Source organism: Crinia signifera, chromosome 2 (genome assembly GCF_055691185.1).
Source record: "Crinia signifera chromosome 2, ASM5569118v1, whole genome shotgun sequence".
Lineage (NCBI taxonomy): Eukaryota > Metazoa > Chordata > Amphibia > Anura > Myobatrachidae > Crinia > Crinia signifera.
Genome location: NC_139218.1, coordinates 268,383,101 through 268,410,590, shown reverse-complemented (window position 1 = coordinate 268,410,590; position 27,490 = coordinate 268,383,101). Strand labels below are relative to the sequence as shown.

General features: G+C 44.1%; 1 protein-coding gene across 5 annotated transcripts in view; it reads left to right on the top strand.

Moving 5' to 3' along the window:
* Positions 1 to 26,065, top strand: part of HERC2 (HECT and RLD domain containing E3 ubiquitin protein ligase 2) — a 212,299-nt gene extending 186,234 nt beyond the window's left edge. For all 5 annotated transcript variants that reach the window (XM_083168587.1, XM_083168588.1, XM_083168589.1 and 2 more), the window contains 10 exons: positions 2,466 to 2,653; positions 3,179 to 3,376; positions 3,982 to 4,065; positions 4,812 to 4,953; positions 6,965 to 7,159; positions 13,204 to 13,316; positions 13,922 to 14,112; positions 22,757 to 22,862; positions 23,571 to 23,783; positions 25,148 to 26,065. In XM_083168587.1, coding sequence (XP_083024713.1) covers positions 2,466 to 2,653; positions 3,179 to 3,376; positions 3,982 to 4,065; positions 4,812 to 4,953; positions 6,965 to 7,159; positions 13,204 to 13,316; positions 13,922 to 14,112; positions 22,757 to 22,862; positions 23,571 to 23,783; positions 25,148 to 25,420 — 1,703 coding nt within the window. In that variant the 3' untranslated portion in view covers positions 25,421 to 26,065. The remainder of the gene's footprint in view (positions 1 to 2,465; positions 2,654 to 3,178; positions 3,377 to 3,981; positions 4,066 to 4,811; positions 4,954 to 6,964; positions 7,160 to 13,203; positions 13,317 to 13,921; positions 14,113 to 22,756; positions 22,863 to 23,570; positions 23,784 to 25,147) is intronic.
* Positions 26,066 to 27,490: the final 1,425 nt, after the last annotated feature.

Sequence of the window (27,490 nt, the reverse complement as noted above, 5' to 3'; positions counted from 1 at the left end):
CCTCAGTGCTGTGAGGCAGTAATGCTTACCATTACACAATCCTTGTTCTTCAATCTCCCGCTGCTATTCACGATGGGGGAAATAGCGGCGGGGCCCTATTCAATGCTGTCTTTCCCACCGGAAATCTCAGCAGATCGGGCCTGTTCTGCCAAGAATGGCCATGGATTGTGGCGCTCCCGGCCGCAGTTCGACGACCCACGCCCGTATATCGCGGCCAAACTCCCTTTACAGCATACGGCAGGTGGGACATTGAATCCCACCTGTAGATTTTCTCATCAAGCCGGCCGAGAACGGGATCAGGTCACGGCTATCGGGCCAGCCCGACAATCGTGACCCGGGATTGAATATTCCCCTTGGTCTGATAGAAGTATTTCAAAGCTTTTAGCAGGCTTGGCTAACCTGTGGCTCTACCGCTGTTATGAAACTACAGTACACATACTGGAATGCCCTTAAACACAATTTTAACATTCCCTAGTATCAAATCTGTGCCAGGGTATGCTGGGACTGGATAGTTACAGGTATGCAGGCCTGTTTTAGTGCTTTGAGGATAGTAATGCCGGCTAAATGTACATATTGTAAAACTATGGCCCTTATTCTGGTTCCCTCACAAAGGCAAATTCCTTCTCGAATGGACAAAAGCATGTGCACTGCAGGGGGGCAGATGAAACTTGTGCAGAGAGCATTAGATTTGGGTGAGCGATTTTGTTTCCGTGCAGGGAAAATACTGACTGATTTAATTTTACACTGCAGTATAGATCTCACTTTGAAGTAAAACCCCACCCAAATCTAATTCTCTCTGCACATGTTACATCTGCCCCACCTGCAGTGCACATAGTTTTGTTCATTTGAGAAGGAATTTGCCTTTGCGAGTGATCCAGAATAAGGGCCTATGTGGATGCAAACCAAAACTAAGGGCCCCATTTATTAATGATTCTTAGTACTTTTTTGTTTAGCATTGAAGTGATTTAACAACAACTTTAGCAGTATCTTGCCAGAGAGGTAAGTTATGCCCCATTGTTAAATGGGGTCCTAAGTTTGCTGCTGATCAGCACTAAGTATGATTGCCAACTATTTCTTACAGTATGCACACAATAAGAGCCAATCAGCAGTAAGCATATTATTACTGCCAGTTCATCAAGAGATACCTTTTTTTTGTTAAAGGCCTCCAAAGGCATTTTGGCAACTGCTAAAAAATCAATTATCTACAAAATAATTGACATAAAAGGTACCTTTTGTAATGTACGGTTTATTTTCTCTGGACAAAGCAAAATAAGCCTATTTCCATCATTTATTATAAGGTGTCCACTCAGCAAAAAAGGGATTGTGGTTCACAAATGTCCAAATAAAAGGCCATGAAGTGTGTAGATGTAGAGTGATAACTGATAGATGCCAGGCATGAGACATCAGGTAGAGAGATCCCTTCCCGTGAGAGTTCACATTCTATTTGCTATATTAGCTGATATTGTTTGAGATGCAAACAAGAGCTACTATCCTGTCATCCAGAAGCCTGGTAGAGTTCTCTCTGCTGCAGTGCAGTCCTGTTCTAAAATTAGCCTTAAGGAGCCCACACACGCACCGTTGCCGGCGGTGCGATGCTGTACGATGGGGTGCGCGCTCCCGCGGCACCTCATCGTACAGTACAAAAAGTATGTGCTGCACATACTTTTTGTACTAGCTTTTTCTAGCATAGCATCGCATTGCATGCACATCGTATGCGCAAGGCATCCGATGCGATGCTATGTGTGCTAGTTAAGCCCACAACGCACGCCGGGATCGGTGCGTGTGTGGGCTCCATTAGGAGAAACCAGGCACAGTCACCAGGAAAGAGATTCCGCAGCAGCTGCTAACACTAACCTATACTAAAACAGGGTACACTCTGGATGATATTTTGAACGACTTTGCTGATTCAATCGGGACAAAATCTAAATATCGTCCACTGTATACGCATTATGTCACTTACTATGCATGCTTCTATCGCGACTAGCATCGGCAAGTGTGTATGCATTTGCCGATGCTGGCACTCAGCCAGGATCCGATCACTGCCGATCTCACTGGGTGAACACATCGTTAAGTGAGTACTCGGCTTAGGTGATGTCTGGTGGTGGTAGAAACTATTTTCTTAGGGGGGGAGGGGGGGAGACTATGGTGGCATGTAGTTCAGACTTTAGCAAGTGAATACCTTGTGGCTAACTGGCACCCATAGAAGTCTATTTTCAGGACAGGATCTGAAACCCTAAGGCAAATCTATATACACCCCCAAATGGGATTGCAGTGTAAGCCCATACTATCAGTCAGCCAATTCTGAAATCGTAAAGAAGCAAATGAGTTTCAAAACAAGCTAGGACACATGATACAATGATATCAGGATGTATGTTTTTTTTTTTTACTTTTTTTTTTTTTTTTAAATGTCCCTTGCCCATCTTTTTTGTTACATTTTATGTGACTAAAATATCTGCATTCTCTAGGAGAAGTGTACACATGGGGAGATAATGATGAAGGGCAGCTCGGAGATGGAACTACAAATGCTATCCAAAGACCCCGTCTCGTGGCAGCTCTTCAGGGTAAAAAAATAAACAGAGTGGCTTGTGGATCTGCTCACACGTTGGCTTGGTCTACTAGCAAACCTGCTAATGCCGGCAAGCTCCCTACACAGGTAATTAGCAGAGGACATATTTATGTTATTGGATGTCTGTTTTCTGGCTTCTGGCTATTAAGGGTTCATATCAAGAAACAAACATGATTCAGATACAGTGCAGAGGGCATGTTTAAGCTGTGGTGCAGATCACCTTTTTGATGTAAATTCCTCTCCATAAGACTTCCGTAAGGATTCCCCTGAGCTCTGGAAGAGCAGGCTGATTATCTTTTATGAATGCAGACGATTTTAACTTGACCTCATTCAGACTTATGCACTGCACTTGTTCTGTTAGTTATTTTGCACTGCTCTTGCTGCACAGATTCTAAATGGTACAGTAGGTCTTATTGTCCCCATTTGCTGTGGTTATGTGGAGACGGTTTGCTTCTAGCAATCTCATTTTTGACAAGTCTACAACAAATGGCTTTTAGGGCTTTGTTTGCCTTCTAAGCACTTGCCAGTTTATTTTGCTCTGTATATTAGAAAACACACTACTACTTTATCTTTGTTACTGGTTTATCTTTGAAAGATGCATTATTTTCACAGGTTCCAATGGAATATAACCACCTCCAAGAGATTGTGATCCTTGGTTTGCGGAATAGGTTGCTGTTACTGCACCATATTTCTGAGCTCTTTTGTCCATGCATCCCTATGTTTGATTTGGAGGGACGACTTGGTGAGACCGGCCAAGGTCCCTCTGTCGGCTTTGACACATTACGTGGAATTCTCATCTCCCAGGGAAAGGTACAGTTCTCTCCAATAAGGAAGCGCTCCTAGATGTTCACCCTGAAAATGGATGAGTGTACAAAAGTCATTGGGCAGTATTTAATGCCTTTTTGCGAGCTGTGACAGCGAGCAGTGCTGACTGCTCGCCATCAAATCTCGCAGGTCAGTATTCAACTAACCCCCCTGCACATGCCATTTCCACCACACTGTTTTTTTACACCGATGTGGAAACGGCATGTGTGGCCCCCAAAACAGCGAGGCTCATGGCTAAATGCAGCAGGCTCCCTGCATTAGCCGCGAACCTCGCCATTTGGGGGAATCCTCGCCGTCCTCTGACAGCGAGGATTCCCCCGGAACATTGAATAGGGTGATCAGCTGGCGGGGGGGGGGGGGGGGTGTGTGTATTTGAACGCCGAGGCTTGCCGTTTAACCACCTCGTCGGCCACATTGAATACGGCCCATTGCTTGGTCAAATTAAACAGGCAAAGTCAGTTGTGCTGGACTTACTATGATAAATAAAAAGAGCTGTATTAGTATGTTGTTTGTGATATAACTCTGGCATAGCTTTTCTGCATCTCTTCGTTTCAGAATTACGATTTAATCATTTTTATTGGTGTCTGTAGGAGGCTGCATTCCGCAAAGTTGTTCAAGCAACTATGGTGCGAGACCGTCAACATGGTCCTGTAGTTGAATTAAACAGAATACAGGTGAGCATGTCTACTACTGTGTGTATGATTGCGTAAAGGCAGCATTTGCTCATGGTCCCCAAAACATTGTTCTGTGTTAATGCTGTCTCTAAAGTTAAGCTTCTGATTTGGTTTCCAGGCAGGCGTGGCTTACAGTGTTGGGCTATACAGTAAGGTGTAAATGTGATGAGCAGCATTATGAAGAATGTATTATTTAGCCAAGGATTAAGCTTTAGTCCGTGTTAGTTTGGCCTGCGTTAGTCTACGAACATTTAAATAAAGCTATTTTGAAGGACTGTATGTGACTAGAACACTGGTTACCTTAATACATTTTTATTTAACAATTGAGATTGGCAGGAGGAGCATAGTAATATGTACTAGGTTTTATGGTCTTACCTTTTTTAAGTCCATAAGGGGGCATAGGACGCCCTCCCTGAAGCAACTAATCTTTTCCTGTGTTAGTGGTGTGTGGCCATTTTTTCTCCTAGTATGCCTTGGTGTGCAATGTCTGTACTTCTTTCCCTGTTCTGGCCGCTCCTACCTTGCGCTTGCTACTATAACTGGTGAGTTGATATATACAGTATGGGACAAGGAGACTAGGCCTAGCGGGTAGTTAAAACCTTTTGATGCCTGTCTCTCCAGCCAGCCTAAATCTACATTAATGAATCCTGTGACTCCCTATGGACGCATAGAAAAGGATTTAACAAGGGAAGACCATAAATTCTATTTTTGTCAATGTAGTGAAATTAATCCCTATTTTTCAATAGGTCAAGCGCTCGAGAAGTAAAGGTGGCTTGGCAGGTCCAGATGGTACCAAATCAGTCTTTGGCCAGATGTGTTCAAAAATGACATCTTTCAGTCCTGACAGCCTTTTGCTACCTCATCGTGTCTGGAAAGTCAAATTTGTTGGTACGTACTTTAGAGTTTTCTAAAAGCAAGAAATTGCACTTTAATATTATTTTATTTATGTACAGTAGTGCGCTTTCTCCAACAGGACTCATGCTCTTTACAGACATCAAAACAATGCATATAATACATAGGATTTGGGTAGTATTCAATAATACACACAGACATAAACTAAAGACTTGAGAGCACAACAGACACAGTGTAGTGTTGGTGCAGGCATTTTGGATAATAACTTCCATGAGTTGTGTATTCCACCATAATAAGGTACCAGGCGAGGCAGCCATTTTAGGCGCACTGCGTAGGATTACCCTGGGTGGAATAGTTTACCTCTAGAAGAAATTACACAAAATTAAGTGATTGCTGTGTAGAGTAGGGTCCTAATAAGTCAGTCAGGTCCATGCATTTTTCATACTATTTCCACGTGTACCAGATGATGCAGCTACAAAGGTTACACTGTGGGAGGTGAGCCATGTAAGGACCTAATGCAGATATTATATAGTATATACAGTGTATGTAAACGTCCACGTGAAGTACATCCTGCCCACAGAGGAACCATCCAAGGCAACCAGCTGTGGTGCACTGCGTAGGTCACTGGTGGCAGGGTGTGCAACCTGTAGGGGTATTCATTACAGCAATAGCACACTGTTAGGACACTGTTGGGTGGGATGATAACAACACGTTTGCAGGGGACCATGAAAGGGGGATAATTTGGGAATCGCTATTTAGTCATAAATTTTCTGGTCTCATAGAAGCAGAACTGTTGGTGTAAGAAATTGGGGAGCACATTCAAGTACACTAGAAGTTTTGCTACATAGGATGGCACTGGTGCTTTCCCCACACATTTCCCTGCTCACCATGCGGGGTAGGTCTGAGACCAATCCTGGTATTCTCAAATGTAAGGATGGTGTGCCTGGTAAAGGTGAGGAGAGGCCACATAATGGTCCTTAGTTCAGTGCTTGTAATGCAGTCATTTTATAGTAATGTGATTTTTTGTTGCCTTGGGTTTTCCTTTGGTTTTACGCTGGTATAATGCGGCTATTGATTTTAAAATGACCCATTATAACTAGACACTTCATATACAGTACTAGACACACTAGCGTCAAAACCACTACCCCACCCAGTAGTAAACCTCCACCTCCGGGAAACTTTGTTAATCAAATCTAACAAATAAAGGTCAGTAACACTATACCAATAGTTCAAAGTTCTTAACATAGCAAAGATATAAAAGTTTGACCCCTGCAATGGAATCACTACTATGATCTCAAAACCTTGTTTTACAAAATGACCTAGTATAATATCAGTACAAACAGCTGCGATAGTCTGCAGTAGTGTTCTGAATGGGGTTACCTAAGCAATTTAAAAAATCAGCCCAGCACATGAAGTGTAATACTCTGCAGCCCAGACCAGTATAGAAATTGTTGGTTTTTACCTGGATAAGAAGGTAACAAGCCTTACAATATACAATTAAAATTGTCATGTGTCTACTAATGTAGTGTTTTTCAGCTCCACCTCCACGCGTAAATAGTTTTCATTTTTGTAACCAACAAAAATTTGATAAAAAATATTTTATTATTTTTTTTAATTTTTTTAATAAAGTTCAACTTTTCCTTTTATTTTGGGCCTGCTTGAAAAATGTACGCCTTGCTGATGCACTGCACATACACCAAGTTACCTTAGTGAGGAATTCTTTGCAAAGGTATTGACCATAAGAGTCCGTGGGGAGTGGTTTAGGAAATGCCGGTAAAATCACAGCTTGTATGCAGATGCTGAGAGATACGGGACCACAGATAGGCGTCTGAACCCATTTCCAGGAGGCTACAGCATTATGGGATAACAGCTATGAATGCATTAGCGTACATCTGACTAAGGCTTTTTTGTTAATAGATTTGACATTTCAAATATTGTAAAATATTGATTGTATGGGGAAAGTACTTATTGGAATGGCTTCAGTTGTCCATTGTTTTCAATGTCTTTGGACCATCTACTGTATAAACAATTGGTTTTGTAATGTTAGGTGAGTCCGTGGATGACTGTGGAGGTGGCTACAGTGAATCCATTGCAGAAATGTGTGAAGAGCTTCAAAATGGACTGACCCCACTTCTCATTGTAACACCAAATGGCAGAGATGAGTCTGGGGCCAATAGAGACTGCTTCCTGTTAAATCCAGCAGCTAAGACCACACTCCACATGAACATGTTTAGATTTCTAGGTGAGTTTATATGTTAACATTCCTTGAGCCTGTAGTGCTGTCTTTATATTGTTTGTTGTTTTAAGCTAATTTTCTTATATTGGGTTTCATTTAGTCTCACAATTTAAGTCTGTAAATCTACATGCACAACTACAGATGCACCCTCTTACATCCAGCCCCAATCTGCAATGCAGCGTGAGATGCTTGGAGTAAGTAAGCTGCTAAGTCCCGTGCATCAACTCTGCTAACTTTGGGGTGTCTTTGTTACAATGTGTGGGGTTTTTTTTTGCACCTTTCCTTGATGTCACATCAATTTAATACATACCTCAGTTTGTTTGTAGGTCACTAAGCTGTGCAATAGTGGAAACTCCATCCAAATTCATTCAGTAGTTCTTGCATTGTTACGGAACAAACTGATAAATTCAGGGAAAATAAATTCCTTTCCATAGTTCATAAACCGTACCTAGAAGTATATTTCTCAGAGAAAATTTCTATGTACAGACTCAACCTTTAAGCTGAATGCACGTTAGACTAAGGGGTATATTCAATGCAGCCGGCGAGGGGGTTTGTATGGCGAGGATGGCTTGTTTTTGGCAAGGATCGACGAAAACAAGCAGTCCTCACTGTCCAACCCGCTCGCTGTAGTCCATGTTCTGGGGAAATCAGGAATCCCTGGAACAGTGATGTTCACCGCAAATGCAGCAAGCCCACTGCATATAGCTGTGAGCCTCACAGTTTATACAGCCGCATTCGCCATTTCCACCTCACTTTTTAGAAAGGTGAAGGGGGTGGGTTAAATACGGAGGCCGGGCTTTGACAGCGAGCAATATGCACTGCTCGCCGTCCTAGAGTAGCCCGTCTAAACTGCATTAAATATACCCCAATGTGTGCTCAGCCTGACATCACCACTGCCGGGACCTGCCATGCCAGGGGCGACAGAATATTGCTTGTGTTCCGCTAGAGTGTGCATATGATGGGTACACGCTAGACAATGTACTCAATATGTCGCTGAGCCATGGGATTGGACAACATACTGTATTATCTACTATGTACCCAGCTTTACATTTATTTAATTTTTTTCTAATTACTTGTGATTGCTGTAGGGAGCCCTGGTTACAGTCTCAAGTTTCTCCTTTATAAAGGTGGCCATACACTCTGAGTTGTTTGTGCATTTTAGACATAATTGGCTGAAAATCGCCATGTTCATGGACATAACCTGAAAGAGCATAGTGTTTGGAGCTCAACAATTGCCATGAAATGCATTAGTTAAGCAAGTCTCTGTAGCGGACTCAGCTATCTAATGAAGAGGCCATGCCTTGCTAGCATAATTAAATGCCTGATGACATCACATAATTCCGTGACACGTTGGTGTTTTTTGTGTTCTACAAACGTTTTTGTTTTGAATGCTGGTTGTTCACATATTTTGGACAGTAATTAAACAAGATGTTCTGGCATTAGTCCCATATTTCATTGATGCATTTAAAAACTTTAATCTAGAATATAACACCAATATTTTTTTTGTTTTACTTGCCTAACTACTGATTTATTTTGTGTATTTTGAGTGTGTTGGTTGCTTGAATAGTCATGAAACACCAAACAATGGGGCAGATGTATTTAGCCTTAACAAGAGATAAATTCAAGTGTAATAAGAGAGATCAACATCCAGCCAATCAGCTCCTTACTGACTTTTTTCAAACACAGCCTGTAACATGGCAGGAGGTGACTGGCTGGATGTTTATCTCTCCTTATCACACTTGCATTTATCTCTTGTTAATGCTTAATACATCTGCGCCTTATTTCATTAGCTCTTTCACATGCTCACTCTTATTATATAAATGAGCAGCATAGCTATCCTTTTGACTCTGCAAACTTGACATCACAGAACAATAAAAGAAGACAAATGATCACAGAGAGCTGGGGCATACAGTATATGGCATTTTGTAAAGCCCATAGAAACAAAGTTTTTGATGTTCTGAAATGCATTATTATATCCTTAAGAAAGTGCCAAGTTCTCTATTTATCTAGGTTTTCAATAGACAGTCATGCTTTGGAGAAAATTATCCAATCTGATTTTAGTACTATACATACATAACTTGCAGTCGCTTTACAATCCTGTTAACCTTGTTTTTGTCTTGACACAGCTAGCTGTGCAGACAGGGTGTGATATAGGATCCCGACAGTCATTAGCCCAACGTCTGGATCCCGACTGTGGGCACAGTGGCTCGCTACGCTCACCACCTATTCTATTCTCCCTCTATGGGGGTCGTGGACCCCCATGAGGGAAAATAGCTGGTGGCCGTCGGGACCCCAAGTGTTGGCGTTTTAACCGTCGGTATTCTGGCGTCGGTGTAATGACTGTCGGAATCCTGATTGTCGGGCACCCATGCAGACAGATGTATGTGTACACATACTTTTTAGTCACATCATGCTCTCTTTCCTAGAAACTTTTCTATTACAATGCATATTATAAATGGAGCACAAGCAGACACTGCTGATTAAAATGATACTGTATACAGCATTCTATATTCTGTGTGCAAATGTGACTGTATCTGCATAAGAAATTCTGTTGTACAGGTTGAGTATCCCTTATCCGAAATTCAGTTTTTGGGAAAAAAAATTCTCTCCCATACTTACTTGGTCCCCTGGTGGTGCTCCGATAGTTCCCCGACGTCCACGGTGGCCTTCAGGATCCTCTTCAGCGGCATCTCCATTCCCAGGGGTGCATTGCACGACCGCGCACTCACGTGATGCACCCCTGAGAGTGAAGATTCTGCTGAAGAGGATCCCGGAGGCTGCCGTGGACATCGGGGACGAGGTAAGTATGTAAAAAGGGGTGGGAAATGAAATATTCTGAAAAACCACAGTTTTCTAAATATTACAGTTTTTGGAATACACGGATAAGGAAGACACAACCTGTAGTATTTTCCTAGAAAACACTGTTACATATGCAGATACAACTGGGGTCGCAGAATATAGAAATGCTGCATACAGTATTATTTTAATCTGCAGTGTCTGCCTGCGCATCTTATAGGCATCACTTTGTGAATAAAATGCATTTTAATGGAAAAGTTGCACGGAAAGACACTTAACATTACAAAGTCACAAAGCACTCACACGTTATGTGGAACATGACTTGTGGACACTTCTGTATTTAATATTGAACTGATATAAAATGAGACACTGTGTTATGGATATGTCTGGGAATGGTTTCTTTTGTTTCTCTGGGTATGTCTACAGTGCTGTAATGCAGTAATCTAATTTACAGAATCTAGTGAAACGTTTAAAGACTGTGCTTGTAATTGAACACGTCCCAGGTCTGCAGAACACAATATACATATAAATGCTCACACTCGAGAAGGGGACTTGTGCTACTGCCAGAAGATATATAAAATGCTGCATTGCAGACACTAGTAGTGAATACTGCAGGTTTGGTGGCATACAGTATATGTAAAATCCAATAATATATCTACAGTTTTTTGGTATATCTTTTCTACCGTTACCAAAAATACTGCTCCTTGGCAGCTTTACCAACTCTGTGTGTGTTAAGCAATACGTTGTCAAACGAGTCCCTACATTAATTGTGGTGATGTGGCACACATATATTGTGTGTATATTTGATTAAGACTTTAAAAACATTGTACCAATATTTGATTTATGCGCCAAGCAATTAGTTACCACTTGTATTGCATGTTATTTGCTCTCTGTGTTAATGTCTTACTGTGGGCAGTATTCAATGCTCTGACGGCGAGCAGTGCAGATAGCTCGCCGTCAGAGTATTCAACAGGCTTCACTTCACTCGCCGTTTCCACCTCACTGGTTCTTCTCGGCAAGGTGGAAACGGCGAGTGTATCTATTAAAACAGAGGCGCTCGCCACAAAATGCAGCGGACCTCGCCGTTTAAGGGGATCCAGTGAGGATTCCGGGCAAACATTGGATACAGCAAAGGGGCTGGATGGCAAGGATGGCTTTTCCTTGCCGAAAATAAGCCAGCCTCGCCTTACAAACCCCCCTCGCCGTGGCATTGAATACACCTCTGTGTTTGATGCCTTATATTTTAAGGGGTCTAAATGAAAGTACATTTTTTAATGATTCAACATTACATAACATCATTGATTACAAAAAGTGTGCGCCCAATAAAAGTGAATGTCTTTTTGTTTGCTTCTCTGCAACCTCCATTAACCCCCCCCCCCCCGTATATTCAGTTGCATTTCCCGCATGCTGCACGCACCACCAGCCAATAACTACATATACTTGTACCAGTTCTGTCTGTTATGTAGATCCTACATACCATGTGCATTTTACATAATGTAGAAATGCTGCCTGTGCTAATCCTTTCACACTCTTTAAGATCTACAGCATCGGTCTTCAACCTTTACGACAGTGTGGGCCACATTAAAAAATTCAATGAAGCCCGAGGGCCACTAATCTCTACTGTGGTAATTAGCACAGTCCTTCATAGATAGACATCGCAGCCCCCATAAAGCACAGCCCTTTATAGATATCACAGCCCCTGCATACATAGTTGGCACAGCTGCCCATACACATAAACCCCATCCCCAATATATAGTCAGCACCAGGGCTATTTCTAGACAATTAGGGTCCCAGTGCGAACAGAAAAAAATGCAGCCCCCCATACATAATATTATATTGATGAAATTGCACGCGGTGTAGACGTGCTCCCAAAAATGGGTGTGGCCTAATTCTAAGGGGCGTGGTCTAATTATAAGAGTGTGAACTAGCAGGAAAACCATTACCTGACATCTCACTTTTGCAACCTGCATGACCAGACATTGGTTACAGCAGGAATAGTTGTTGTCCTTCCACGCTTAAGTTGGCTGGCTAAAGGCCACACAGTGATATATAAACATTAAGGTCCACACAGTGACCTAGCTCGCCTCACAAATCAAGCCCAAACAATGACAGGCTACTTAAATTAATATACACGGTTTATCTGTAATGTCCATTACACATTGTGCCACACACCATAATGCCCATTGAACCTTGCACTATAATGCTCCCAATACTCCTGCTTATACATATTATGCCCCCAGCAGTGCCTCTTATAAAATGCCACCAGTAGTGTCCCTCACAAAATGCCACCAGTAGTGTCCCTCACAAAATGCCACCGGTAGTGTCCCTCACAAAATGCCACCAGTAGTGTCCCTCACAAAGTGCCCCAGTATTGCCCCCCATAGTCAGCACCACATTGCACAGCCTGCCAGCCCTCCCATAGTCAGCACCGCATTGCAGCCCATTCACCCCCCCATGTTCAGCACAACATTGCAGCCAGCTCACGCCCCCCCCCCCATAGTCAGCAAAGCATTGTAGCCAGCCCACCCCCCATACTCAGCACCGCGTTGCAGCCAGCCCCCCGAAGTTAGCACTGCATTTAGCCAGCTTCCCCCTTCCCTAAGAAACTTGCCTGAATCTTCTGCAATGTCACAAGATGCTCCATGTCCCTGGCAGAGGTCTCAGGAAACAACAGCTTCAGAGGACTGGCGGCAGCTGTCACTGCGCTCTGAAAGGGCGCAGGGGGGGACAGGTGCACGGTATCAGGAAATACACAATGCGCATGTCCGCGCACAGTCCCGACCACCCCAGCCACTGCACATCCACCTCTGCCGCGTCCCACATGCAAAGGGGACTAGCGCAGAAGGTTTTTTATTTTTTTACACAGCAATGAGAGGCGGCAGGTGGAGGGCCACTCAAAACAACTCAGTGGGCCACTTGTGGCCCGCGGGCCATGGGTTGAAGACCCCTGATCTACAGCATATAAATGCACTGTGATTCGCATAATTCATGTATCTAGTTCTGTCCTAGGTCTAATGCATATAATCTTCAGTATGTGTAGTCTATATATCTCTTACCACACATGCTTACAGCACATGCTAGATCTCTAACTGTCCTTGTACTGGAAGATACACAAGTGATTTGTGGACTTTCTTCCCTAACTGCCTCACATGATTAATAGCTTACACTGCTGTGGTATGGAGAAGCAGGCTGTGCGAGTAAGTAACTAGTGACTCACAAACTATTAAGTGATTTGTGTTCTCTTTATTCTCTAGGTGTGCTTCTTGGAATTGCAATTCGAACTGGGAGCCCTCTAAGCCTTAATCTGGCTGAACCAGTGTGGAAGCAATTGGCGGGAATGAGTTTGACAATTGCTGATCTCAGTGAAGTAAGCATGATTTAACTCCTAATATGTGAATATTAGCCGAGGACCCCACTCCTTTGCACATTAACCCAATGCTTCTCTTTTTATAGAGGAATAAGAGAATATGTGAGAGAATGGACCAGCTTAATAGTGCTGAAATGTCTGTACATAATGCAGGATTATAATAACCAGCCAAAGGCAAATTGGGAAAGTTAATGATATGGCCCAATTGGCATTTGCATGCTATGCCCATATTCACGCAAGTGGTCAATGTTTTTTCCCCCTAGTGCTTACACACTAGTTTGGTTAGTATAGAATCACACTAGAGCTTTATATGCATGGTATAAGAAATGTAAGGGACATTTCTGACTAAATAGAAGCACTTAGATGTGAGTGTGGCAGGTGTGTTGCTGAAACCTGTTTTCATGCAAAGGCTCAGAACCGCTCGCATAGGCAGCCATACACTCACATAGATCCTGCACCTGCCATAGGGCTGCTACAAGTTTCAGTGATATTATCATTTGATAGCATTAGTGAATTTTAATTGTCTATAATGGTATCCCTTATTGTAGTAAGGAGTGGTGGAAATGGGGCATTGTTTTATTAATATATTTTTTTTATATTTTAAGGTGGATAAAGACTTTATTCCTGGGCTCATGTATATACGGGATAATGAGGCCACGTCAGAGGAGTTTGAAGCGATGATTCTTCCTTTTACTGTGCCCAGTGCAAGCGGTCAAGACATCCAGCTGAGCTCTAAGCACACGCACATAACACTCGACAACCGTGCAGAGTATGTGAGACTTGCAATCGGCTACAGGTGTGTGTCATATCACTTGTGTAATAAAATAGTATGTATTTACAAAAGCAAAGTGTATGCAGGTGCTATGGTTGCACAGCTGTAATGATATCATTTATACTGTTGGCTTTATCTCTTCTTTATTGGTGGTTTTATATTGCTAGTACAGCCCATTGTTTTATCTTGGCTGTAATTAAAACTGCAGTCGGCATTTGACAGTCTGAAGCAAGTGATTGTTGTCAGCTTGAAACCCCTCCTGATTGGGTGGGCTAGATTGCTATTACAGCTAATCATTGTCAGAGGAGAACAATAGAGTGTGGCCTACAGTATATCATATATAACCATCCACCCCTTGGAGGAATAGGATTCGGGCTGGGTATATTACTATCCGGTGTCACTGTAGTCTCTCCAGCATGGAAAGTGGCGGTGTGTGTGTGTGTGTGTGTGTGTGTGCAGTAGAATCCTTAAGCTGCTAGAGCGTCAGAAGATCCTTGGTGTCTGTGGTTCATTGAAGGTTCTTGTTTCTTTTTCGTCCACTAGGGGGCACAGGAGTTCACGCTGGGTATGAGAGGTGAGGTAGCAGAGCGTGCACCACAGGGTTACAAAAATGTACCCAGCATGCTCCCTGCCTCCCTTCTCCCTCATAACCCGCCCCCTGACCCTGGGTCACCAGTTTTTTCTTTGGTGCCAAGGAGAGAGCAGCACCATTATCGCTGCTGTTAGAACAGCCATGGGTTAGAGCTGCTGCGGCGGGTGCTCTTTTAGTGAATCACCGGCAGCGCAGCTCCATCACTCGGCGGCAACGGCAGCGCTGGCGACTGGGCTGGGGACTTCCGTTGCGGGACCCTCTCTCGGAGGCTCCCGCATGCTGCACTCCGTCCCCGGGCAGGTAAGCGGCGGTTCCCTGCTTGCAGGGAGCCGTGTCTAGCAGCGATCCCCCCCCCCCGTTTGTATGGGAGTCAGCGGGGGGGCAGGCAGTGGGGGTCTGGACTGCTCCACCTTTCCACTAGATCACCAGGGACAATTAGTCAGGCTATGTCCCGGGGGTTGATGCCTGAGGGGGAGGTTAGACAGCCTGGGAACCTACAGCCATACACATTGGAAATGTTGTATATTGGGCCTGGTTAGTACTTGAGTGGGAGACCACATAGGAACACCAGGTGCTGTAGGTTAGTCCCTCCCCCACCCCTGGGGAAGTGCTGAGGCTTGCTCTCTGATTGCCCCAGGTGTCCCAGCTCCTCGTTAAGGTCCTAATCAGCAGCCATTCTGGCACTTGCTGGGTTTAGAGACGGAGGCTGCTGGGATTCTCCCCCACACCCTGCTCCTGGAAGCCTGGTGTGTGTGTAGTATTTCTTCTCTCCTGCTGCTGGCTGGATTGTTGAGCTCTGCTGATGTCTTCTTTCCAATATCATTGGAAGCTTGAAGACAGCCTGGGATCTACAGCTAATGCTGTATATTGGGCCTGGTTAGTACTTGAGTGGGTGACCACATAGGAACACCAGGTGATGTAGGATTGCCCCAGGTGTCCCAGCTCCTCATTAAGGTCCTAATCAGCAGCCATTCTGGCACTTGCTGGGTTTAGAGACGGAGGCTGCTGGGATTCTCCCCCACACCCTGCTCCTGGAGCCTGGTGTGTGTGTAGTATTTCTCCTCTCCTGCTGCTGGCTGGATTGTTGAGCTCTGCTGATGTCTTCTTTCCAATATCATTGGAAGCTTGAAGACAGCCTGGGATCTACAGCTAATGCTGTATATTGGGCCTGGTTAGTACTTGAGTGGGTGACCACATAGGAACACCAGGTGCTGTAGGAGTACGGAGGGTGTAATGGTTAGCATTACTGCCTCACAGCACTGAGGTCCTGGGTTCGATTCCCACCATGGCCCTAACTGTGCGGAGTTTGTATATTCTCCCCGTACTTGAGTGGGTTTCCTCCAGGTACTCCGGTTTCCTCCCACAATCCCCAAAAAAAAAATATTTTTGTCCCAGCTCCTCATTAAGGTCCTAATCAGCAGCCATTCTGGCACTTGCTGGGTTTAGAGATGGAGGCTGCTGGGATTCTCCCCCACACCCTGCTTCTGGAGCCTGGTGTTTGTGGTATTTATCCTCTCCTGCGGCTGGCTGGATTGTTGGGCTCTGATGCTGTCTTCCTTTCAATATCATTGGAAGAGATGAAAGTTTGAAACACTGTCACCATTCATAGTATTGGCTTTGCATATACGGTGTCTCCTTTTCAGCTTGCTGAATTGTTGAGTTTATCTGCCCATACCAAATGGCTTTGCTAAAGCTTTGTGGGTAAGGCTGCAAGTGTGTTGCTTGGGTGTCAGTGTTGTAACTGCTGGTTTATCATGGACAGTATGCCTAAGGCGAAACCTGGCAAGGAGACTCCATCTCCGATGCAGCGTACCTGTAGGGTATGTGTGGACATACTCTCTCGGCAGGAGGAGGATATCTGTTCCAGGTGTTTGGCCCTTGAAGCAGATCTTCTGCCGCCTTCACAGCAGGAACCGGCCTGGGCTTCGACCTTGACTTAGGTATTGACATATTGACCGCTTGTCAACTTCTTACCTCCTGCGTCCCTGCCCCCTGTGCCCATGCCCCCTGTGGCAGTGGCCAGCACCAGTGTTGGGGCAGCTCCTGCTTATGTAGAGCCCCCTTGGTGGCAATCCTTTGCACATTCTGTGCAGGGGTTGACGGCTACTCGGGCGGGCAGGGATTCCAGGAGGCAGTGTAGGCAGCAGAGTCCCGATGCGGGTTCTCCGCGTTCCGATTCGGATTCCAGCTCAGAGGGGAGTTCTTACTCTTCAGTGGCGGAATCCGCAGGGGCCGATGACACTTTGTCCTCAGCGGAGGTAGAGTCTCTGATGCAGGAGGTTAAGGCAGTCCTCCAGAGGGAGGATGAGGCTCCTGCCCCTAAAAGTAAAGACCTGCTTTTTAAGCGTCTTAAAGTATCGGCCCAGCTCCCGCCTTCGGCCCTCATGGAGGATTTATTGGAGACTGCGTGGTCTCAACCGTTTATAAGGTTCCAGCTTTCCAAGCGACTTACTACTTTTTAACCTGTTCCTCCCACAGAGAGGGCTAAGTGGGAAAATCCTCCCCTGGCGGATGATCATGTTGCGCGATTAGCTCGCGCTTCAGTACTGCCCATTTCGGATTCTTCATCTTTGAAGGACCCCTCTGAGAATTTCCTCAGGACTGCTTTTTCACAGGCAGGGGCCATTAGGTGTACCACGCTTGCCGCGTCATGGGTGGCCAAGGCAGTGTCTGAGTGGGCGGGCAAGGTGGAGAGAGGTTTGTCCGACGGCACTAGTCCTTCCTCTAGATTTTCCTCATCCACTAGGGGAGCCAAGCCCTGCACCAAGCAGCCCTGGGCTACCAGACGTCCAGTGGCTAAACAGGACAGGGAGGTGGTCTCCAGGGGCTATGCCCTGACATTCCGGTTCCCCCCTCCTCAGTGTTATTTTTGCACGGGTCTTCCAAAGGACCCAGCGAAACGACAAGTGCTACAGCTTTCCATCTGCTCTCTTTTGGACTCGAACGTCATTGTTCCAGTTCCTCAGGAGCAGAGGGGTCAGGGGTTCTTCTCCACCCTATTCTTGATTCACAAACTGGATGGTTCTCACCGTCCTATCCTGAATCTGAAGTCGCTCACTATTTTTCTGCGAGTGCCGAAGTTTCGCATGGAGTCCCTGCGTTCGATCATTCTCTCACTGGAGCCAGGGGACTTCATGGCCTCGCTAGATATACTTCACATCCCCATCCGACAGGAACATCAGCACTTTGAGGTTCGCCCTTCGGGTCGAACACTTCCAGTTTAGGGCGCTACCTTTTGGTCTATCTACGGCTCCCAGGGTGTTCACCAAGGTGATGGCGGTCAGGGCTGCACACCTGCACCGGCTGGGGGTTCGGATGATTCCATACCTGGACGGCCCACTGATTTTGGAAAGTCCCCAGACCTACTACGGAGTCATTTGCAGGTCGTGATTACACTTCTGTTATCTCACGGTTGGAGTATAACCTGGAAGAAATCGTTTCTTACTCCTTCCCAAAGGACACTTCACTTGGGAGCTCGGCTGGGCACTCGGTTGTAGAGAGTATATCTTCCAGAGGATAAGATCCACTCCCTTCAGAGGAAGATTCATTCCCTTATAGGTCACAGAAGGGTCTCAGTACACAAGTGTATGGTGGTGTCTTCGACATGGTAGAGTATACACAGTTTCACTCGCGCCCACTTCGGCTTTACACTCTCAGCCAGTGGACAGGAGATCATACTCGTCTAAGGAGTCAATTGATCACACTGCCCCCGAAGGTTCCCCTGTCTCTCACATGGTGGTTAAAGACAGACAACTTGTCTCAGGGCCGCCCGTTTTGGATTCCAACCTGAGTCTTGCTTACCACGGATGCCAGCTTACGGGGCTGGGGAGCGGTTTGCAATTCTCAATCTTTTCAGGGTTGCTGGACGGCTCAGAAGAGTCGCCTTCCGATCAATCTCCTGGAATTGAGAGCAATCCTTCTGGCTCTTCAGAGGTTGGGGTCCCTCATCCGAGGGTGCCCTGTAAAGATCCGGTCCGACAGCACCACGCCTGTGGCCTTTATCAACAGGCAGGGCGGGACATGCAGCAAAGGAGCGATAAAAGAAGTCTCCAAGATATTCAGGTGGGCAGAGAAGCAGATTTCTGCAATCTCTGCAGTCTTCATCCCAGGGGTTCTCAATTTTGAAGCAGACTTTTTAAGTCGGCAAGATAGTGTACGCATTCCCCCTGTTTCAACTCCTACTTCGCCTTCTGTGGAAATTCAGGAAGGAGGGAGGAATGATGATCCTAGTGGCCCCAGATTGGCCCCGTCGAGGTTGGTACGCGGATCTATGGAACCTGTTGGTAGCCTCTCCTCTGAGTCTACCTCTGCGTCCAGACCTAATTTCACAGGGGCCATTCCGACACCCGGACTTGAGTCGCCTGGCTTTGACGGGCTGGCTGTTGAGGTGTCCCTCTTTAGAGGTTTTCCGGGCACTTCAATCGTCTCCTTTTGAGCCTCTGGAGGAGGTGGATCTGAAATGGCTATCCTGGAAGGTGGCTTCTTGTTGGCTATTTCCTCAGCACGAAGGGGGTCTGACATGAGTGCATTATCATGGAAACCGTCTTTTCTGGTATTTCACCCGGACAGGGCGGTTCTTTGTACCAAACTGGATTTTCTTCCAAAGGTGGTGTCTGAGTTTCACCTTAACCAGGAAATAGTGGTGCCTTCTTTTCCAGGTTCTTCTGAAGCTGAAGCTTCTCTTGATGTAGTCCGTGCGTTGCAGATTTATCTTCGCAGGACTAAGTCAACTTGTAAGTCGGGTTCACTGTTTGTGCTTTATGGGGCCAATAAGAGGGGCTGGCCCGCTTCCAAACAGTCCTTGGCGAGATGGCTCAGATCAGTGGTTCGCCAAGCGTATCTTTCCGCACTGATTACTCCCCCGGAGGGGATTACTGCACATTCTACCAGGTCTGTGGGTACATCCTGGGCCGCTAATCGAGGCGCCTCGGCTGAACAGCTCTGTAAGGCGGCTACTTGGTCCTCTTCCCAGACCTTTATCAAGTTTTATGCATTTGATACCTTTGCATCGGCTAATGCACAGTTTGGTAGACATGTGCTTTCCGCAGTCCAGGAGCGTCCCCCACCCGTGAGGGGACAGCTTTAAGACGTCCCAGCGTGAACTCCTGTGCCCCCTAGTGGACGAAAAAGAAAATAGGATTTATGGTCTTACCTTGATAAATCCCTTTCTTTGAGTCCATAGGGGGCACAGGACGCCCTCCCAGACGCACCTGGTAGCGGGGCTTCCTATGTAGGAAAGTTCCATGGCTTTAGGGCCTGTATGCTATGTGGGTGTGCGTTTGCTCTTCCTTCTTCTCTGGCTCTGCTCCTACCTTGGGCTTGCTAACGAAACTGGTGACCCAGGGTCAGGGGGCGGGTTATGAGGGAGAAGGGAGGCAGGGAGCATGCTGGGTACATTTTTGTAACCCTTTGGTGCACGCTCTGCTACCTCACCTCTCATACCCAGCGTGAACTCCTGTGCCCCCTATGGACTCAAAGAAAGGGATTTATCAAGGTAAGACCATAAATCCTATTTTTACAGGGCCCCCACTTAGTAATGATAGGATTAAAAAGCTCTGCTAGAGAACTGCCTGAGTGACTATAACAGGCTTTCATCATCAGAATATTTCCCTGACTGTGCTTGATGTGAAAAGCAGGAAATCTTTTGATGTAGTTATATGTGGCCTATGTGCTCCATTAAGGTGCAGGGCAATGAGATGCTTTACTGGATTTTTTCCCCACCAATTTGTGTATAATACTCTATGAGCAGAGTATATAGAATTAGACGGTGGCTTTGAAAGTGTGCCACTGTCTGGTACAAAACAAAAAATAAAGTAAAGCTTTTATATAAAATAAAAAGTTTTACCTCAAACTCTGTTACTACTGGATTTACATTTACTTTCTTTACTGTACAGTATATATAAGTTCTCACACCTGATTTCAAAAATTTGGGTTTACATTTTAAACAATAATGAAAAACCGTTAAAGCTAAAATGTCACACAAAAATAATTACTGTACTGGTGAGACAATTATAGAAATACGGCATTACACCGTCTATAGTAAATGCGGGTCACAGGAAATCTACTGACAAATGTATAGCTCTAATATGAGAAATCAATCACCAATAGTCTGTAGGCACTAAAGCTCCTGGGCCCCTCACTAATCATGTAAATAATCCGCAGTGACAGTCCCTGTGACGCTCTGAGATCACATACAGGTGTGTCCACATATATCTTTGTTTTATTGTGCCATGTATGGCACAGTTGGGCACACCTTTGAAAAAATTTGCTTCTTTAATCTACATTTGGAACAACAGCTAAGCCGCGTTTTACATGTTGTGACAAATTGAGAAAAAAAAGCCAAGATGTACAGATGGGGCAGGCTTCATCCTGGCTGGCGGATCGCCAGAACGTCCCCGTTGGCGATCCGCCAGCAGCCTCGCCATCCATCCATCAGACTGACGCGCGTGCGTCTCACGCGCACGCGCGTCTCAATCTCCGTCGGCGGGGTGACAGAAACCCTGTCCGTCTCTGCCTCAGGGAGACGGACAGGGTTAGGGGGGGGGGGTGCGGGCAGGCGGCAGGGACCCCGGGGGAGCGGATGGAAGCGTCGTCGGAAGGGGACGCGCGCGCCTCTCGCCATCCCCTGCCAAGATGGGACCTGCCCCATCTGTATGTGGACACATCTGTAGTCTGGCCAATGTAGCACTGGCATTTCATTCCATCCTGTCCAGAGAGGAAACTGCTATCAGTCTTATGGAGTACTCAGTGAGAGAGATGCAAGAGACAGTTGGCACATACAGTATACATACATACATACAAGAACAAGGGCTAAACAGTCATCTAAAGGTGCCCATACACGTACCGATTACATGGTACATTTTGTGCTAAGATAGCATAGCATCGCATCGCATCGCATCGCAGTGCAATCAAAACACAGTACATAAAAAGTATGTGTAGTACATACTTTTTGTACTGTGCGATGAGATGCCGCGGGAACGCGTACATAGCATACATCGCACCAGGAAAATCAGTGCGTGTATGGGCACCCTTAGCCACATTTACTCTAACAGCTATTTACATGTCAACTGTTAAGGTAACCATACACCTACAGATTTATCTTCAGATCTGGCTGGTTGGGACAAAAATCTGGTCATTTCTGAATGACAGTTTGTCAGTTTTCCAGCATTTCCAAGCAAATGGTCAACTGTCATGTGCTTTTATCCATAACCATATCAGATCTGCAGATAAATCTGTAGATACATAGCCAGCTTAAATGTATGTTCAGTCCAGTTTGTAACGCAACCACTATAATACTAGAACATACACCCATCAAATGATAGATAAGGAGTTAGCTCAGCTAATGCGGAGACCCAAAGATACACCGAATTAGTTCCCCACCTGTGTCACACTTTGGCCAGTGAGGTGTAAGATAGGAGCAACATATCGTCTACCTAAAGAGTGACCATATGCGCTCTGCCTGAAGGACAAAACTGGCATCCTTTTTTATTTATAAACCACAATCTAAGATGTGGAGGAAACCTAGAGTATCAGAATAACAAATGTAGCCATTGGGGAGATATGTGTTTGGTGATAGAGTCCCTGTGCTAATTTATTCTATGCAGTTGGTGGATACTGTACTGTGCTAGTTTCTGGCTCTAGGCAGATGCCGGATAGAGGCTACTTAGTGGATCCTATACAGCTGATGGTTAAGACTGTAATCTCACTGAAGCAATACAAACCTTTCCATAGAAACTTACATTGGGATCTAAAACCCATGCTTAAGTGGCCCATCAATTGTACAGAGTAGCACTTGAACGAGAAATGGACAATCTCTTTAATGAAGGTTCCCATTTTGAGGACAGTAGAGCCGAAACTCAGCAGAAGTCTATAGCAAGGTATTCTCCCTAGGATAATACAGCTTTGGGAATTGTTATCCTTTAGATTTCAGAAAGAAAGCTTTAGATACCATGGGGAAAATGTATTACGCCTGGTGAAGAGATATTTTTTTATACCCATTTCGTAAATGCAATGTTCATGTATACTGTGATTAGTTTTGCACTCTTGTAATTTTTTTTGTTGTCTTTCTCTTCCCAGGTTGCATGAGTTTAATGAGCAGGTTGCTGCAGTACGGGAAGGGATGGCCCGAGTTGTCCCTGTACCCCTTCTTTCTCTCTTCACTGGTTATGAACTTGAAACTATGGTATTAACCAATTTATCATTCCTTTAGTTTTTATGTATTTATTGTGTTCCTTAAAGCACCCAATCCACTGCAGTAGGGTAATTCAAACTACATATAGCAGTATAGCAGGAGATAACGAGCAATCGGGCTGATATTTATAGTCTAAAAGACTGCTACTCCCTAAGACTCTGCATCATAGCCCATAAAGGACAGCATTGCACATTGTGCTTCATTTTGGTTGGTTCCTATCATAGTGTCTCCAACATAATTCATATGAATTACTGGTAATCTTGCTCAAAGCAAAAGCTTTGAAAGCTAGAAATGTATTTTCACTTGCTGCCGAGCATGCTTTGTAATTTAGGGAACAGGTAGTCAACGTCTGACCCTCCAGCTGCTGTGGAACCACACATCCCAAAATGCAGTGCCACAGTTTAAGCATACCATAGTAGAAAAATGTATGTAGGGCATGCTGGGGAAGTGTAGTTCCACAGCAGTTGCTGACCCATCTGTTGTATACTCTTGGTTTAACTATTCATATAATCTTCCAAAATATATACAGTATTGATGCATATGTTGTGTTACTTTAAAAATCAGTTCTCTTTAAAATAACCTTCATGATGTAAGTAATAGCTCTTGAAGAGCACCTGTGTTGACCAATATCATTTTGCTATCTCCCTATAAATAAAAGGGAATGTTATTCAGTCATCCAATATATTTTGTATTTGTCAGGTCTGTGGCAGCCCAGATATTCCTCTTCACCTGCTGAAATCAGTAGCCACATATAAAGGGATTGAGCCCACAGCTTCCCTCATTCAGTGGTTTTGGGACGTGATGGAGTCCTTTTCCAACACGGAACGTTCCTTATTCCTTCGCTTTGTGTGGGGAAGGACGAGACTTCCCAGAACGATAGCGGATTTCAGAGGCAGAGACTTTGTAATTCAGGTACAGTAGTTCTAACGTTGTATGTAAGGAATCTTCTGGGAGTTCTTATTGGGATACTTTTCTTTGTGGGCTTTATTTGCATAGCAATTGGCATTTATGTAGATTTACTTATATACTTGTATCTGAAAGAGTCCTGCTAGGGGACTATTGTGGGACTTTTATTTTATATTGTTATTTTAGTGCTAATCAGATGGGAAATGTATTTGCTCATATGCAGCAGTATTGCATTGCCCCAATTGTCTAGAATTCTGGTTGCACAAGGAGACTTGTGACTGACACAGTTATGGTTGCCCAATAGCTCAGTAGCCAGAACAGCGCAGTTTGTTAATGTTTCACATTAAAGAAATGGCCACATTCATGTGAAGTTAAAGGTATAACCGTGGCGCAGACCAGTAGCGCACATTGCCTCCTATGAGGAGAGATACCAGCATAATATATACATTATATTGCTATACCTTGTGCAATGTGAATGGCTATACTCAGTCATCAGCAAATGTATGGTCTACAATATCAAATGCTTTATTGCTGCTATTCAGGTAACAGCATCCGCATGATAGATTGTATTGGCACAAAAGTTCGACTTGACAATAGTAGACACATACGGTCAATACATGCTTTTAGGGGTTTTCTCAACATTCGCTTGATGTGCTATCAACATGGACATCTATTGGGAATAGTAATATTGGCGGGAAAGTGAGGCGAGCACACGACGGTACATGTTTGTATTAATGGTGATCACATAACATGAAATTTACAATATTTAGCCCAAAAAAAGTCAACCATTTGGTGTCTATATACATTATATTTCTCTCTCTATATATCTGTAGATAGATAGATATTTATATATATATATATATATATATATATATATATATATGTGTGTGTGTATATGTGTATATATATATATATATATATAATTGCCATCCTAATCACAAGGAAGAACCAGCACTGGACCACCAGATGAAATGAAAAAAAAATCTCTTTAGTGAAGCAACTTTGTACAGGATTGTAGCATCATAATCCAAGCTTCCAGAAATGTAAATCCAGCTACTAACACAGTTATAACACAGCTCCAAGTGTGACAATGGCATGGGACCAATAGGTTTTCCCACCCTCAGGCATACACATTGAATACGTTACTGTGACCGGATCTTAGTAGCAGTCTGTCAGTGGGTCCCCATATATATACTCAAAGCAAAAGCTTTAAAAGCTAGTCTGCTACCTTCTGTGTTTGTGCATGTGTGAGAAAGATGTAGTTTCACTCTCTGCCAGCAGATGGCAGTGTTTCGGAGACTCACGGACACCAGGCATATGTATAGATGATATTCATTTTTTTTTTTTTAATCTTTCCTTGTGTTGTACAGGTGCTGGATAAATACAATCCCCCAGATCATTTCCTTCCAGAATCCTACACTTGTTTCTTTCTGCTGAAGCTTCCAAGATATTCTTGCAAGCAGGTTCTAGAAGAGAAATTAAAATATGCTATTCACTTCTGCAAGTCCATAGACACAGATGACTATGCACGCATTGCACTAACTGGGGAGCCAGCAGCAGATGACAGCAGTGACGACTCGGATAATGAAGATGCAGATTCATTTGCTTCCGATTCCACACAGGACTACCTAACAGGACACTAAGCGGACGCAAGCAAATTAAGTGGGTTCTCCTGATGCACTGAGAATCTTGGCATTACAATGGAACTGGCCAGTCCAAACTTTGAGCCGCACACATACAGATATATGGAGAAAGACTTAATTTAACTTTTGAAATTGTGTTTGAAAAAAAGAGTAGGTGCCTATTCCTAATTACACTGCACTTATTGTGTGTTATTAAATGTGTTGTAAATGTTTATTATGAGAAACAGTGCAGTGTCAAAGTATGAGGCAGTGTAGCCTTCTACATGTGAGTGCAATAGTTCATTTCTTTTCCCTCTTTTAGTGTTGTGTTCAGATGTAATTCCTTAATGATTGCAAATAACAGTACCGTGGAGAATATGAAAGTATTAATCATTTTCATTTTCCTCTCCTAGCAGCTGCTTATTAAACCATGTTTTCAGGAGCAACTGATCAGTATTTCCTAGCGTTACATGTACATTAGGAGAGCGGGATATCCCGAGTGTTTTCCGAACACTACTTCTGTTTATATATTTAAGCTTACGCATCATGCAGTAACTGGACTCCAGCAGCGGTCAGTACCTTTTATTGGGGAAGAGTGTATAGAAATGACCAGTGCCACGTCATATGCAAACCATGCCCCCTCCTGAATAAAATGTCTAAGAAACATTTGACTCTTATTGGTGTTTTGGATAATGGGATGTGTTTTAACTGGTGGAGACTGCATGGGAGGTGGGATTATGTTCTCATTAAAACAAGTTAGTATTAAGGATCTCCGCATTCTCTCCTAGTTCTATATTGCTTTTACTTTTTATTATATATATATATATATATATATATATATATATATATATTCTTGCCTTTTATTAAATTGCAAAAATTGGTAAATGTATATTTGTAAAAATTAGCACATGGGTATTTTGTACATATGTTGTGGAGATTCACAGTACACATTTTAAATGTACGTACAGTATGTGGAACCTTTTCAATGTTGAATTTGTTAAAAAGGACATAAAATCAAGCATTCAAATAGGACACCTCTGTAACCAAACATTAGTAGTAGAATGGGTCCTACTGAAAAGAATCACTGTGCACTATAGAATGCCACCTTTCCAAGTCAGTTTGTCAAATGTGTGCTCTGCTACAACTGCCCTGGTCAATTGAGCATGAATATATTTACATAGTTAGGGCCAGGTGCACTAAGCTTCAGAAGTGATACAATGCAGAGTGATAAACAACTAACCAATCAGCTCCTGCCTGAAATTTTTCAAACACAGTCTGTGACATGGCAGGTAGGAGCTGATTGGTTAGCCGTTTACCACTCTCCATTTTATCACTTCTGAAGCTTAGTGCATCTGGCCCTTAGTGAGGTTGAAAAAAAGACATTTGTCTATTGAGTTCAATCTATACTAAATAAACATTTGGAATCTCACCTAGTTAGTCCAGCCGAGGTAACCCTAAACCTGAATGAAGTAGGTCATTTTTAGTTAGAAGTCCCAGTGATAATTGACCAGTGTATTTCATACTCATCCCCCTATTAAATGTTAACCAGAGGGTTGAATTTTTTTTTTCTGCTAGAAATTTCTCTCAATAAATACATTTAAGAAAGGTTTAGGCTGCCAGCATTACCTCTTCCGGCAGAGAGTTCCATACCTGATCTGCCCTGACCATAAAGAAACTCTTCCTTCGGAGGAGACGAAAGGATGACATAAGCACAACCTTTTTAATTTTAACATTTTTTTCTGAAATTCTTAGTAACAAACTCTTAGCTTAGGGGTGCCATGGAAAGTATTCTGATACTCTATGGTGCCGTGATAGAAAAAAGTTTGGGAACTGCTGCCCCAATCAGTTTAGTTACCTTTTCAATATATTTTAATAGTGCCGGAGGAAACTGGAATACCTGGAGGAAACCCACTTAAGCACATGGAGAATATATAACCCCATCAAATTTGGTAAAAGCACCAAATCCTTTCCATTGGTAAATACTAACAAATACGATATTCAAATACGGGCCATAGGTAAATATAAGCGTCTGCAGGTCACAGAGTTTGCCCCCCCCCCCCAATGTTGTCCGGAACGCAGAATCCGGGGTTG